The sequence below is a fragment of the Callospermophilus lateralis genome, chromosome 14 (genome assembly GCF_048772815.1).
Source record: "Callospermophilus lateralis isolate mCalLat2 chromosome 14, mCalLat2.hap1, whole genome shotgun sequence".
Lineage (NCBI taxonomy): Eukaryota > Metazoa > Chordata > Mammalia > Rodentia > Sciuridae > Callospermophilus > Callospermophilus lateralis.
Window position 1 is genome coordinate 44,481,673 of NC_135318.1, and position 17,046 is coordinate 44,498,718.

Consider the following 17,046-nt stretch of genomic DNA (forward strand, 5'->3'; position numbering starts at 1 on the left):
TGTGGACTCCTATAGTTGAGCTATCAAGGTATGTTTTATTCTCATGTGGATAAGATATGTACCATGAAAACTCATCCTGTATTTCAAGAAAACATTCACATTTCTGCTATAAGGTTTCCATGATGAAGTTGATTTAAAAGTTTGAGACTCAAGTCAGTTTTTTAAAAAGGAAAATTGAAGTACTCATAAGATACAAAGATAACTTCCCACTGGAAATTAAAAACTTGAGTCAAGAATACATAGGGAAATAGTTTAGGTTTGGGCTGCTTTTAGATTATAAGAAGGAATTTAATAAAAACTAAGAAGCTTGATAAAACTTGCTTGAAAGAGTGTTTATATGATCTTGGTTGAAAATAACCTCACTTGTGTTATGAAATTGTAAGGTTTTTATTGTATGTATACCTGTAATCAAAGAAGTAAGAATAGCTTTTTGCTGTGATCTTTGGTGCTGAGATTCTACTTGCCCAAGGCTCACTTTCTATAAGTAATCAGTGATGTTAAAAGTGCAGTTGACCTTTATTGGTTTAGGGCTTTCATTCAGACTGTTGTATGATCTAGTGGCTTATAATAAATTTATGGATGATAATTTTATTGGCTTTTAAAAGATAATTTAAAGTGGAGTTAATTTATATTTATCATAAAACAAACACAAGCATCAATCATGGAATTACAGGGTCACATTTTAATTCCTGAATTTTACAGTTCAGCATTAATATCACCACATGTATACAAATGGTGTAAAACAAGTACAGTGGTATTTTTAATACAAAATAAACATCTGTTTTATGGAAAAACTATACTTCATATCTACACAGACAGCCCATCTTTTCCAAACAATAGCCAAAATTAAAATTAACTACAAAATCTCCAAAACAGGGGAAACTGCTTCAGTTTAAGCTATTCCAGGAAAAAATGGACCCATTAACACATTACAAAGGTGATCTAAAGACTGTAGCTGGAATTACTATTTTTAGATTTTTTTTTTTTTTTCCAAATGCATTAAATTGTAGTTTGGGGACATTTTTTCTCATCTCAGCGTGATCTCAGATCATAGATGAGCAAACTAACATTAAAATATTTACAGTTAACTGCTGTTCTAAAAATAAAACATTGTAACTGTTTGCCTCAATTTGTTATTTTAAATTCCTTTAGGTACATGGAATGTGCTTTTAGTCTTTTAAAAAAGCAGCTGTTTGTATTACATACACCCTTGTCTGCTTGTGGGAAAGTTTCCTGTATTGCATGTGACTTGACACTTAACTCCTTGGATCAAAATGGCTTCTGGATATTGAACACTACAATTCAGCACTGTTTTTTTTTTTTTTTTAAATTAGTCTTTATAAATTATGCTTTAATACTTGCCTTCAGCTCTGAAGATAAACACTTTTTACTAACAAAGCAAAAAGGGACTTCAGAATTTATCTTCTACAAAGGATTGTACTGGTAGGTTACTGAAAAACATTCTGTTCTGTCCATTTCCAAGATTCTGAAGAGGATCATTATAGAATACTAACAAACTGTTTTCTTGGCTACTATTATCTCAAAAGTGCTGATTTTAAAATTTTATTAACAAAACTATCCATTTTGAATGCAGCTTATTTTTGTCAAAATACATACTGAAAATTCTTGGTGTAGAAAATTTAACGTGTGCTGTAATACAGGGTGTATTTCCCTCCAACTACTCACAAGGTTGAATTTCTGTGAAGTCTTCAAAGAAATGGTCCCAAAAGCTTGACTACTACTTCTTTTTTTTTTTTTTTAAAAGAGGCAACTGATTAAAACAATAACATGGCCAGCACCATTATACAAGTAATGTTATTGGGTTTGCAACTGAAGTTTTGTAACGTTTTTCTAGACTGGATACCCCCCAGAGCAACCCTGCATTAATATTATTTTACCAACCTTTTCCCTCCCCCAAACCTGAGACTTTCCTTGCTGAGAAACTATCTCCCAGGTTCTGGTAACTAGCCTTTTTTTTTAAATTAAAAAAAAAAAAAAAATTTTTTTTTTCCCCATTTTTTACAGCCTGAAAAGGCAAACCCCTTAATTACTAGCAAGCAATCAAGTTCCTGGGAATCCTGTTTTTTTTTTCTTTTTTCTTTTTTTTACAGAACTAAACTCTCCTAGATGATATATTGAGGATCTTCTGCTACTCCTTGTATATTTATAAGTTCAAGTGAGAAAGCTTTCTGATTCAGATTTTTCCACTCATTGAACAGTTGCAGCATTTTAGTAAGAAGACCACACGTTGGGAGTCCCCCAGTAAATATTTTATGAGCCAAGACGAGGTCTTTTCCTGGGGGATGTTTCTTCTTCTTCATCTTCCTCTTCATCATCTGGATAATCCACTAAGCCAACCAAACTTCCCTATTGAAGAATTAAAAAAATGTTTTAAACAGGTAACTTAAAAAAAAAAAACTTATTGGTACAATTATTAGTACAAATGTTTTCACTAAAAGATATTAGAAACTATTTTTCTAAATCAGACATATCTGATATTAACACATTGGAATTTAAGAAAGGAACTGCCTGAAATCATGAACATTTACTGAGTACTAATTGGTAGCATACTCAGTAAGCCTCAGCTTTTCTACTATTTCTTAGATTTTTAATGAAACCTCAGAACTCAATTCAATTCAGCAAAACTTCACTGTGGGGAAATAATGTCTGTAGTCTGTTCATGTGTGTATTTTATTACTTAGTACACATTGTTTTCATTCTGCTTTTGAAGAATAGTTTAAAAGGCTGAAGACATCACTAACCAGTAACATCACCTGGTTACTAAAAGCTAATAATTGAAAATAAGGATGAGGCAATTCAAGGTTTTGACCTTTTATGAACAACGGACTCCTTTTAAAGTCCAATTGAAGCTCTGTACTCTCCAGAAAATTGTAGCAGTCCACAGAATTGCAATTACTTTGAACCAATTCCATGAAACTTAACAAATGTTCCACAGGTTAAGAGGGCTAACTGTAGACATTATTTAGTTCAAACCCTTCAGACCTGTAGTGGATGAACAAATACAACTGAAGTATAACTCATCCTTCATACCTAAGAATATAGGCATCTGGTGTTAACATTTTATCAGAACATAAGAGCACCTAGAATAGTTATTAGAAAGTCTGTGAACTAAATATATTTGTAAGAATCCTACTTCTTCTCAGCAAAGTCAGAGGTGGGTCTGAAGTTCTAGTAAGCAAGAGGCAGCATATTAATACATTGATTGTAGTCTTGAGTTCAAATTGCAATGTTTTTACTATATATCTGCACGAACCTGGGCAAATGACTTAATCTCTCTATATTCAGTTTTCTTCATCTGTAAAATTTGCATAGTAGTAGTATTTAGATCTCACTGAACTAGTTGAAGATTAGATTGAAAACACAAGATATAAAGCACTTTGGCTGAGTACTTGGTATGTAGTGTTCAGTAAGTGCTATTAGCTACCATTTATCATTATTTCTGTTATTTGGTTTCTAAGTCACACAAATTGGGAGAGAAGAAAGAAGAACTGCAGTATAAAAAGGCATCAGTGATATTCACAAAGATGACCGTGAGTTACCAATACATTTTAATTATGCGTAAGAAGATGTACCATAATGTACAAATATTTCAGTCTCAAATGGTTAACACCTAAATGATATTTTTTGGCTTAAGATTAATAAATTGTCTGAAAAGCCCACCAAAACAATTTAATTTTGAATTTTATTCATATTTCAATGCATATACATACCAAAAACATACATTTAAAAATCATGTTTACAATAAAAATAAGAATACAAAATGTGAAATGTTGGAAGTCAAAAGGCTTATATAATCCAGATGTACCCTATGAAGTTGGATAGATTCCATATTTTTAATATATACATCCAGAAATTTATTATTTCAAAATATCAAGTTGTTAATAAGTACAGGTACCCACAATCATGTTCTACTTAAAAATACATGGTAGGAAGGTTCTGATGTTAGCACATAAATTCCATTTTATTATTTTAAAACTTTTGTATTCCATTGTATGGACTCAGCAAACATTTTCTGTTGACGTTTGGATTGTTTTTAAGGAGTATTCTCTTAAAAATTTCATTTTTTATAATGATTTTTCTTATTAATGAAGTTGAAAACCATTTTTGTATGTGGAATATTATATGGATAAGATGTGAAGTTATTAAGGATTTTTGCACTATAAATTCATCTAGTTTTTTCTTAGCACTAATTTTTAAAAATCATTACATCTGTGTAATTTTAGAACTTACATTGACTATAGCTGTTGGAAGATCGATAAATGCATTTACTGTGCCTTCTAAAACTTCACTAAAGTATTTGAGAACTTACATTGACTATAACTGTTGGAAGATCGATAAATGCATTTACTTCTGCCTTCTAAAACTTCACTGAAGTGAAAGAAATTTACCCTCAAAGAAATGAAGAGGGAAAAACAGCATAGGAAAGCTAAGGAATATTTGGACAAGAAAAATCAGAGACAAGGTAACTCTTATAATAGAAACCAGAACTAAGTATCTATAATGAGATAAAGAAATGAGAATCAAATTGATTTTTCTTAGAGAACTTCAGAAGACTCAACAGCAAAGGTACAAAAACAGTGGGGGAAAAGAGGGAAGACAAGTAAAACAGACAAACGGGTCATTGATTCTGTCCCTCTGATAGCCACGAAATCTGTGTTCTTCTATCACCACCATTTATAAAGAAAATAGACTCTATAGAGAAAATAACTCTATAAAGAACTTTGGGACTTCAGGCAAAGTAAAGGGCAAAGGTAAGATGCCAGGATGAAAATGGGATAAACTTAATTCTGCAAAACTGAGCAGGCACCACCACTCCCCTTCTTTTTTAGGCTCAGAACACCTCAGTGAAGCTTATACTTCCCAGGTGTGGTAGACTAGCTATGCTGTAACAATTAGTTCCTACCCAAGCCATTGGAGCCATCTAAGTGGGTGGTTAAACTAACTACCTTCCCCAAAGTACTGCTCTAAGTCCACATCATAAAAATGACCCTTTTAAAGTATAGAATTCAGCAATTTTAGTAAATTACAACCATCATTACTAATACACCATCACTACTAATTCCATCACCCTCCCCTATTCCTAAAAGTCTCAAACCGCGTTAACAGTCACTTTCCAGGGTCCGTCCGAGGTCTTTTTTTCCACGGATTTGTGGTGTGTGGTTTTTGTGATTGGTTTACTTTGCTTGTTTTCGAAGTTTAATCTATATTGTAGCATATATCAGCACATCATTCCTCTTCATATCTGAATAATAAGCATTATTTGGATATACCACATTTTATTAAACTAGTCATTAGCATAGCTGATGGACACTTTCTGGCTATTCTGAATAATGCTGCTATTAACATTTATGTACATGTTTCAGTTTTCTTGAATATATACTGGGATGTGGAATTGCTGGAATCACATGGTTAACTTGTGTGTTTAATTTTCTGGGGAACTACCAGACTGTACTCTGAAGCTGCTGCATTTTTACCTCCCCATCAGCAAGTGGGTCACAATTTCTTTGCAACCTTGCCAACACTGCTTTTGTCCATTTTTTGTTAAAATTACAATCATCCTAATGGGTGTGAAGTGGTACTTTATTGTAGTTTTGTATTTCCTTAGCTGGCTAATAATGCTAAATATTTATGTATTTTATGTATTTTCTTTGGAGAAATGTCTATTCAAATATTTGTCCATTTCAAAACTGGGTTGTTACATTGAGGTATTGGGTACCTTCCTTATATGATCTGCAATATTTTCTCCCATTTTGTTGATTGTCTTCACTTTATAGTAGTATCCTCTGAAGCACATTACTTTTTAATTTTGATGAAATATCTAAGATATCCCTGCCTAATCCAAAGTCATGAACATTTACACCTGTGTTTTCCCTCAGGGTTTTATGTTTTTAACTCCTATGTTTAGTTCTTTATTCATTTTGAGTTGTTTTGTACATGGTGTGAGTTAGGGATCCACCATAACTCTTTTGCATGTGGATATCCAGTTTATAACATCATTTGTTGATCCTTTCTTTTACTGAATTGACAACTTGTTAAATCTTTTTCTTTTTTGTTTCTGAGACAAGGTCTTGCTATGTTGCCCAGGTTGGCTTCGCACTCCTGGACTCAAGCAAGTCTCCTGCCTCAGCCTCCCAAGTAGCTGGGACTATAGACTTATGCTACGGTATCTGGTTACTTATATGAAGCACCAAAAATGTAAGGAAAATATCAAATACAAAACAAAGGAACCATTAACAAAACAAAAGTTAAAAAAGGAATCAAGACAAATTATGAAGAGACAATGTAATTTTTTTTCTGAAACAAACCATTATCTAAGTAAATTATCACTATCATCTAAGTAAATTATCACTATGCTTCAACATCCAGTAATTAGAGAACAACAGTATTTAGTATGTATAATATATAACATTAATGATATAAATAACTCAAATCTGAAATGGAATTCAAGAATCATCCTTCACTGAAGGAAATAAAACGATAGTTTTTATATTTCCCTTTTGATATTAACAACTTTTATCTCACCTAACTGCCTTGATCAATACACCAGAACAACAGCAGTGTTAGTGGCATTTTGTCATGTTCCTGATTAAGTGGTATTTCCTATGTACAAAACTAGCTTTTAGTAATGGAAGTATATATCAGGTTAAGAAATTATCCATTTATTCCTATTTTACATTTGGAATAATTATCAGAATTATAAACACATTCTATGTAGAAAAATACATGTATGTGAAATGATGACTGTAGGTCACATTGTTGCAGTGCTTCTAACTGCAAAGAGCAGGAAATAACTTTAATGTCCATTAATCTGGTTTAATTACAGATTAAGGTATATTCATCCTTTTAAAGTCTATGGAGGAGTTTTTCTAATGTTTTCACATGGAAAGATCAAGTGAAACTTTACATGAAAAAAAAATGAAGGGTTGATTTTTTTTCCCCTGTGAATTGTAGCAAAAGAAGTATCTATTTTAGCATTCACTAATCACATTAAGAAGCTACTAAGTTTTTTCCTCAGAAAATGTGTATATAACAAAGTGCTTTGTGTCTTTATAGCATTCAAATCTTTAAAAAGTATCTTTTAAAAAATTTCATTAGGGGGGCTGGTGCTATAGGTCAGTGGTAAAGCGCTTGCCTTGCATGTGTGAGGCACTGGGTTCATCCTCAGCGCCATGTAAAACTAAAGTGTCTACAGTTAAAAAAATATTAAAAAAAAAATTTCATTAGGACCTAAGTCTTGCCCATCTTCAACTGTATCAATTGACACTGGTGGTGAAATAGCTAAACTAAAGGCCACTGGGATAAAGAACCTAACATCTTTAAGGAATGTGGCCACAGTTTTTCAAGAGTATTGTAAACAAATTAAACTAGTGCTTTACTTCTATGAACTCCTATCTTATTTAATTTCAAAATTTTGTGAAAATCTAGTGTAATGGGGCAATTAACGTGTTTTAAGAACTGTTTTTATCCCAAAAGACACAGAATATATTTTATAATCTGTTGTTAGTGACAAAGCGTTGGAAAACACATTTGTGCTTGCACTTAATTGAAAAAATTGTCTGGAAGGATAAGGAAAAAAAAAAAAGGGACAGGAAAACACAGAAATGATTAGTAGGACAAATCCAGAAGACTCCATCCAAATAATAACTTATAGTGAAACAGCAGAAAATGTTCCAAAATAGAAGGACATGACTGTTCAATGGAAGAATGACTGTTAAATTTTCAAATGTAGGGCTAAAACCCTAAATGCTTTCATGAAGAAAATAAAGTCACACAAAAAGGATGAGGAATAAGAATGTCTTTAAAAACTCTGGACAGCAATAGCTTCAATTTTTTTTTAGAAAAATTATTGCCAATCTGGTTTTGCATTCAGTTAAATTGTTAATACTCCATCAAAATGAGACAGGAAATCAAGAAAAAAACAGAGACATAGGATTTGGGAAACAAATAATATTACAAGACAGGAGAGAAGCAAAAATAAAATCTTAGAGTAAAGGTAAAAAAAGGAAGCCTCAAGACAATGGCTATGTAGCAAGTTTTGAGAGTAGTCTAGATTGGCACAGAATGAAAGATTTCAAGAGAAAAATGCACGAAAATAACATAAGAAAAGTCCTTCAGAATTAGCAATGGACACATAACTATTTTAACAAAAGAAAAGGCAGTACTGATGTTTACTCTAGAAAAAGTGAAAATTTATAAAGACTAACACTACAGAAGAGTATAAAACAAACAATATTTATGTTGTCTTCATTATCACAAACTTATCAAACACTTTTTAAAAAATTACGATAAAGAGAGAAATAAAGTGAGGATGCTGTAAGGAGTATTCAAATGTGAAGATAAGAAAGCTAAATATTCATTCCATAATAAGGAATTAACAAATTATGTCTGAATTTGATAAACAACACAGCAGCAATAACATATTACTTACAAAAGTAAAAACAGCTATTAAGAATATAAAGCACCAGCTGCTGTGGTGCACAGCAAGTTGGGAGGCTGAGGCTGGAGCCAGATCACAAGTTCAAAAAGCTAGTTCAGTAACTCAGCGAGGGCTTGCTTCAAAATAAAAAATTACAAAGGGAAGGGGATGTGACTCAGTGTTTGAAAGCCCTAGGGGTTCAATTCCTAGTACCAAAAAGAAAAAAAAAAAAAAAAAAAAAATATATATATATATATATATATATATATATATATATATTTTTTACAGAAACATAGTACTGACTTTTAAAAACAATATAAATGTGACCAGTATTTGACTTTTGAAAATAAGTACATGTTTTATGTTGATTTAAAAAAGAAAGTGCTAAGTAGTAATCTAAGCACGATACATTTACTAAATAATTTAAAATTTCTTAACAAGCTTTATAAAGCAAATGCTGATATATCTCCATATAAAATCAGATAACTAAGGCCTGGAGAAATAAATAACATATTCAAGGTCAAATAGCTAGAAAGAAGCAGAGCCAAGATTTGAACCACACAGTAAAATTCCATGGCAGATATTCTTAATGTCTTGATATCGATATATTCAATATACTTACTGAAGAGTGAAAATTAATTTTAAAAATTTCTAGTTAAAAAAACCAGAATGTTTCAAACAGAATCTCATTGAAAATGCTACTTATGTTATATTTAATCAAAAGCCTACCTCAATACAATACTGAATGATTCATTAAATTATGTGCATGTACAAACAAGGCATAATAAATTATGTGTAACTATAATGCACCAATAAAAAAAGTTATTCTACATTTCTGCTAAACAGTAAACTCAAAGTATATTTCCTGTTCAAAACAAGATGTATTCCTTCAGTTAAGTTTTGTACTACTATAACATTTTCTTTGTTTTCAGTCTATCTATATATATATATATACACATACTGATGTCCTATATTCTAATGCATTTTAATTTTTAAGTCACTCTTTTTTTGTGAAAGAATGGTTTCATGTAGTGAAAAATCTAAATAAACAATAGTTTGATATAAAATTTAAATTTGTTTATAAAAAAAATAAGCAATGGGAAGTACATTTGCTGTGAGAATTACAGATATATTCTTAATATCCTTAACCAAAGATTCATTTACATTAAGAAAAATATAAACCAATTTTTAAAACGGCACTATGAACAGACAACACACAAAGGAGAGAATTCAACCTTACTACTATAATAAGTGACACATAATTGGAAAAGAGATATTACATACTCTACCTAACTGGAAAAGATTAAGAATAATTATAACAATACTGACAAAGCTGCGGTGATTCAGGCACACCCATATACTGCTGATGGGAAAATAAATTGATACAGACCTTTGGAGATGAATTTGACAATATGTGTGAAAACATTCTAGTACTTTAACTATTCAATAAAATAATGTAAAATACAACTAGTAGTCAAATCAGTGAAATATGAGAATCAACTTAGTACTAAAAAAACAATTAGGTATGGGGAGGGATGGGGAAGGATGCTTACATATATTATGATATACTAAATAAAATGAGATTCTACAGTCAATAACATTTTAATAACACAACATTCTTATAATAAACAGAAGCAGACACACAATGTGTTTATAGGAGTATTTCAATTTTGTGTCAGATAAACTCAGATCTGAAGAAAAGTAAATAAATATTAACCATCATGTTCTGATGGTTTAACTTCTTTCCTCTTTGAAATTGCTCTGATTTTACAAATTTTCTTCAGTAAACATGAAACAATTTTACAGATGGAAAAGGCAAAGTTTGTTTTTGTGTAGTGCTAATTCACATACCTTGGTGGCTGTTACTGACGTAGTCAAGTTTGTAGTTTTGGAAGAAGACCCATTAGAACTTGCTGGTGCTGTCTGAGCCACAACAGATTTACTGTTTGTACTGTTTGTTCCATTAGCAGTACTCGCAGAGTGGGAGAAAGTAAATTTGAAGCCACCAGAAGATGTCCTTTTGGGAAGGTTTTCCTTATCTTCACTTTCTTTTGCTAAAAGCAAAAGTAAAAATTTGAGCCTATATCAATAAATAATGCTAAATCAAATCATTTGAAAATAACAATTAAAACATCAAAATAAAACACTGCCTTTGCTTTCTAAGAGGATAGCATGTGTATGGTGATATCTGTATAACCTGGAGTCCCAGAAATATAATTTTGTGAGCATCAGAGTATTAAGAATCATATAAGAGGGATGTGGCTCAAGCGGTAGCGCGTTCGCCTGGCATGTGCGGGGAGCTGGGTTCGATCCTCAGCACCACATAAAAATAAAATAAAGATGTTGTGTCTACCGAAAACTAAAAAATATTAAAAAATTCTCTTTCAAAACAAAAAAAAAGAATCATATAAGAATCAGCCATTCTATGCTAGAGTTCTACAATGTTGTACTGTTTTCTTGAAAAGATTCAGGTACTGTCTACTGTCTGCCTCTTCCTTTTATTGTCTTCTGTTCACTGACTCTATACTTTATTCCTTGTTAAAACCTAATAACCTCCCCCACAATTAATACTTAAAACATCTATGATCAAGTCTATCAGTGTCTCATTCCCTGAATATTCCAGTTTCCTTATATTTCTTTTATGGTATAAGCATCCAGCCCCTTTAATATCCAGTTACTTCTATTTCTGTATGTGATTCTTAACAGCATGGCACTCAACACTGACTGCAATACTTAAAAGTATGGCCTTACTGCTGCTTTCAACAGTAGTAAGAGTGGTACCTATAAGGATTAAGAAGAATCTGTCTATCAAAAGGTACATATTCCTTGTAAGTCCAGGAAATGCTTTGTCTTTTAACATATAAATTTTTATTAAGCATTTAAATGATATTTGCAAGACAGTATTCCAAAAATGCCAACTCCTCAGGACCAAAATTAAAGTGATTATTCTGAAAGATAAGTAATAAGATCTTAGTTTTATAAAACAAGTTAGACATATCTGAATGTCGGGGGAAATTTAGCTTTTTTTCTTAATTATTTTCTTTAGGCAAGTTTTATAAAAGCTTTAAAATTTAGAACAAAGTTATTTCTTTGAGCTCAGTTGTCTAAGCTTTAAAAAGTGAAGGTAAAGTACTACAGAATATTTCTTTGAATCTATATATTTTTTATTATTTAATAATAACAGAAATCCTCAAATAATCTAGTAATAAAAATCCCTAGAGGAATTTTAGTGTAGAATAAAGCCCAGACTCCATAGAAGGAAAAGTGTTAGTAGATGATAAAATTTCTAAATAAAAACCAAACATGAAAAAAAAAATGCCCATACAGATAAATTTCTGTACTAAACAAAAGGAGGCACAATTTTTTAAAATTTCAGAATGTTAATACCTTTTTTAGTCTCCATAAATTTTTCATAACTATCTGGAAAATCATCTTCTGGCTTAGATTTTTCAACTGGTGCCACAACTGCTTTTCCTTCGTCCTCTTCATCTTCATTAAACCACATTTCTTCATCTTCTTCCAAGGCTTTTGCATCTCTGCGAAATCTGTTACTACGCAATATAGATGGTACACTGTAAGAAACATATCACAAATATTGAGTAATGATTTAAAATTCATGACTACATTAGTTCCAAGAGAAACTAAGGTAATTTTAACTGTGTGCAAATTATATCAAAATCACCTCAGTCTTGGTACAAAATATAGTCCAATTCTCCAAAATATTTTCAGATATTATAAACTCAACTAAAAATTCATCTTGAGTTATCACACAGGGTAGCAAGTCATCATAAAACGGATTTGGGGTTACTTGATTATTTGGGGTAAGGAGGAAAGTCTGTTCTCTTACACAACCCTGTGCTATCTAGTGACAGAAAATTCCTTGGTAAATTTCAAATAAAAAATCTAAACTATGGAAATGTTTGGATTCAATCCTGTGAGCTATAAGTACAATATACTCCAGCAATACCTGTTCAGTTTCTGATTTTGTCTGTCTTTTTCTTGTTCGTATTTAGTCTTCAATCCTTTGAATGTCTGAACATATTCAATCGATTCAAGTGCTTTATAAAAGTTTTCAACTATATGTGCAGTCAGAGACTTGATATCTTCCTGTATAAGCACAAAATTTACATTTCAAATACAATACAATGTTTGTTAGAAGAAAAATTTTAAAAAATGTAGTTCCAAAGCTGATTTAAAAAACATTTTTCAAAATCACTTTCCAAAAATAAATGTCCCAGTTTCTTTATACATGAACCAGGACTCCACAAAAAACTTGGGAAAAAGGAGAAGCAATTCACTGGAGCCCTTTTTGGAGACTATAAAGAACATTTGAAAAGTAAATAGATTTAGTTTACATCTTTGATTTTTTGCATTTTTGTAGCACTTCAGTTTAAAAAGCACTTTCACATACAATTTAACTTGATTCTCACAATTCTATTTCATTTTATTATACTGTTTTCTAAAAACACAAAATGAGACAGAGAGGCGGCTGGGTGTTCTGATTAAGAGCACATGGCTTATTACTAAAGGGCAGATGTTAAAATCATATTTTAACATCAATTTAGTGACTTCTGTTTACCAAAATAGCATGTTGTATCTAAATAATAAAGTAGATTCCTTTGACAATAGTACACACATAGTACCAATGAAATACATATCTGGAATTCTACTTGTTTATTCCTGCTATATACTATTTTATACGGACCAAAAGGATAATTTTGGGAATTCAATATATTTATTACTCAAATTTACTTTCAGAAAAATGTAAATTCAATTATGATACTAGGGATGGGATTGTGAACCAATGTATCATTTTGTCAGTATTAGATAGGAAAAAATACTTGTAATAAAAAAGTACACAAGAATATAAAAAGCTCTTGATTCCTTAAAAAATATGCTATGAACCTGGGTTCAGATACTAGTGAGCCAGTTAACTGCATTCCTTCTTTACTAATATTCTCAGAAAAACAATCTAGTTAGCCAAATAATCTTCATATGAGAATAACATGTAATCAGTGGAAATCACATTTATTAAGAAAAAACCAGAGAGTAAATTTCTAGCTGTCATTTTTTTTTTAAATGTTCTTTCCAATAATGTAGCCATTTCCTTGATGGAATAATTTCTGTGTGTATATGTGCAGTAGAGGTAAATTTGTTGTACTGATTAATTTGTTGTACTATCTTATTTCTATAGTTCAAACATAGCTCTCTCAAGATCTTTTTATGACACATCTTTTGTTGCCTGAAACTGAGACATAGTTTCAAATACTGATTGTGCTACTAATCAAATGAAAGCTCTTGATCACTTTGGTTATCTTAATTTCCTCATCTGCAAAGTAAGGTAACTGAAGGAATACATCTAATCCTTGTCTTTCTGGTCTCTCCAACTTAAAAATTATAAGATCTCATCATATCTTTTATGTATTTTGCATCAATGTCTACCAAATTATTTCACAATCTTATCTATCCATTTTTTTTTATTACTACCCTATAACAGAAAACTACCTTAAATCACCTGAATGGTATGCATGATTGAAATGCTCATATATGCCAAATGCGATCCTGAAACATTTGGCCAGTAAAAATGGAACTGACAAAACTAAGTAATTGAGGGGCTATATATGGCTCAGTTGGTAGAATGCTTGCTGTGCATGCAGAAGGCCCTAGGTTCAATCCCCAGGACCACAGAAACAAAACAGTTTACACTGAATTTCACTTTTAGGACCTGGATTTGATCCCCAGCAACAAACATACACACACCAAAAACAAAACAAAACACACTAAACTATAACCACATGGCAAGTAAGAATATAATAGTATCTGATTTTTAAAAAAACTTTAGTTTATTAGAATAGATTCTAAGACACTTAGAATCACAATTTTAGGAGAAAAGGGGGAATGAAGAAATCACTTGTTTACATATTATTATTTTACTTTTACATATAATTACTTCTTCACAAATAGTTAATTTTTTAACATATGATCACTAAGAGTTCTTTAACTTACCACTCTTATAAATTCAAACAACTCAATAACAGCTGAATTCAACAGATTGTACCGAGTTCCATTATCCAGAAGAGCATTTATAACTGGCTCAAAAAGATTTCCTTTGGTGATGTAACGATTGTAAAATTCATCTTTAAGGCCAATTATCCGTCTCATAAAGCGAAGAGCACCTAATTAAACATAAACAAGGGAATAAGCTGATGATTTTACTATAATTTATTATTTTAGAAGTATTTTTTGCCATAAAGTAGTATATACATTCTTCTAAAATAAAAAGTAAAATTGTGCACTAAAACAATTGGGTTTTGAGAAAAATAAAGAGTTCAGGGAAGATAGGTAAAAACTGGTACAACTTTATAGCCAGAATTAACAATATCACAGGAAAAAGTATCTGGGAGATAAATAATCCACTTAGGTGGTCAGCTCCATGGCAAAGAGAAGGAAAAAAAATATTAAAACCCTATAAATGACAATGATGATAACACTTAGCAGTGCTTGGTAGACACCGTAAAGATAGTTCAGTATGAACTGGGGGGCAAGTCTGCCAAGAGTCAAGATAGCCTTTCTGGGAGAAGGAAATCTGAAGGCAGATGTTTCCAGATTTTCTGAAAATACACCAAAGGACAATATAGGATATCTTAAAAAAATCTTTTTGTTTCATTTTTTAAGTTTTCCAATGAAGGTTATAATTCCTCTCCCATGATTCTAGCTCTTCCTGCCTTGAAAAAAACCATCTGTGAATTACCGCTACTTTCACATTATAATAACATTCCCTTATTTACCAACTGTATGAACTATTTTTCCTTGGGAAAGCATGCAGTGTGGTAGATAAAAATATATTTATAAAAGAAAAAATAGCAATGAGCATCTCATATTTTAAAATATTAAAAAAGAAATTTCTCTTTTAACGAGCTTTTCCTAGCTAAATAAATTTAGCAATATCATTACTAAAATTTTTAGGGAACACAAAGGATTGTGTTTTTAATCTTTTTTGTATCTGATATTGTAACCTTTCCCTCTTAATTTATTCTACAGATAACATCAATTGTCTGTTCAAGAATGGAAGTTGGTTAAATGATCCAGTTGTGCCTGTTCTAAGAAGCTCAAATATCTGAGAATAAAATAGAAACAGGTTACATAAGGTATAAATGTATGTTAACTGGAACACCACCAAACAAATGTGGGGAGAAGTGCTAGATTTATAATATCACCTCTTTTTGTGGCAGGATAAAAAATATTTCATTTAGGATTAACAAAACAAAACAAAAAAACCCCAAAACCGAATAACTGACAAAGGTGTGAACAATCAGGCACCCATAAACTACTGTGAATGAAATGACATGCATGCAAAGCTACAGTTACAATGTAACTATTAATGACAATTCTAAAGCAACATATTTAAATACTGGAAATTCATTCCATTAGAATATAACCATGTTAATGGGAGTACTGCACAATCATCAAAAAGTACTATTTATCAAAAATCAGATGGGAAAATCTACTATGAATACATTAATGCTTCCAAAATTAAAATTCAAATAGAGTAATTCTAATCAAGATGAACTGAAGAAAACAATTTTTAAAAAAATATTTATTTTTTAGTTGTAGTTGGAAACAATACCTTTATTTTATTTATTTATTTTTATGTGGGGCTGAGGATCGAACCCAGGGCTGCTGCACATGTGCAAGGCAAGCGCTCTACCGCTGAGTCATATCCCCACAGCCCCTGAAGAAAACAATTTTTAAGATACTGCGCAAGGAAAAAATTTGAAGAGTAACAAAGAAAATTATGAAAAAGAAAAAAGGGGGTACTCAGTAGGTTCTTATAATAGAAACATTTTAACCTCCCAGTACTGGGAACCTGGGTAGTTTACCACTGAACTAAATCCCTAGTCCTTTTACAGGCGAGTGCCACTGTGCCCAGCTCTACAACAGACATATTATAATGGCACAATAAACATTGCTATTATTTCAACTGATAAGATTAAAGAATAGACAGTCCATAATTAAGACATAAATGTATCTGTTTAACTTACTGTTTAATAAAGGTGGTATTTTAATTTTGTGGGGAAAATGTGGTTTATTTAATAAAGGTGTTGGTATGGTTGTCTTATCCTTCTAGAAAAGAACAAATCTAGACCATCACTTCAAATCATATCAAAAACCATCTTTCAGATGCATTATACACACACACACACACACACACACACACACACACACACATATGTAAAAAATGAAAGAATAAAAATATTAGAAGAAAACTGAAAAGAACACTTAGAACATAGAAGACTTCCTGAACAAGACAAAAACAAAAAACTATCAACAAAACAAAACCAAACCCCAAAGACCAGGAGGAAATAAACTGTATTTTTTATTAAAGAACTCTTAAGAAAAAGATAACATGTAATTCATAACAGAGATAAACGAATATTGTACTAAAATTGGGACAATGCAAATTAAAACAAGAATGGAATACCACATTATCATCAGATTGATACCATTTTAAAAAGGCAATAAAAGTATAGGGATATTGTCAAATGCTTCAAGTTTTGGGGAAAGAAATCTGGCAGCTATATGTTAAGTTAAAAAAAATATAAAAATAT

At 31.3% G+C, this 17,046-nt stretch overlaps 1 protein-coding gene across 3 annotated transcripts in view; it reads right to left on the bottom strand.

Annotated features, from left to right (window-relative positions):
- Window positions 1–659: 659 nt before the first annotated feature.
- Ppp4r3b (protein phosphatase 4 regulatory subunit 3B) overlaps window positions 660–17,046 on the bottom strand; it is a 64,377-nt gene continuing 47,990 nt past the window's right edge. For 2 of the 3 annotated variants that reach the window (XM_076833167.2, XM_076833168.2), the window contains 5 exons: window positions 14,444–14,613; window positions 12,405–12,544; window positions 11,825–12,009; window positions 10,289–10,491; window positions 660–2,367 (listed from right to left, as the gene is read on the bottom strand). In XM_076833167.2, coding sequence (XP_076689282.1) covers window positions 2,272–2,367; window positions 10,289–10,491; window positions 11,825–12,009; window positions 12,405–12,544; window positions 14,444–14,613 — 794 coding nt within the window. In that variant the 3' untranslated portion in view covers window positions 660–2,271. The remainder of the gene's footprint in view (window positions 2,368–10,288; window positions 10,492–11,824; window positions 12,010–12,404; window positions 12,545–14,443; window positions 14,614–17,046) is intronic. The other variant, XM_076833166.2, reaches the window with a different exon arrangement.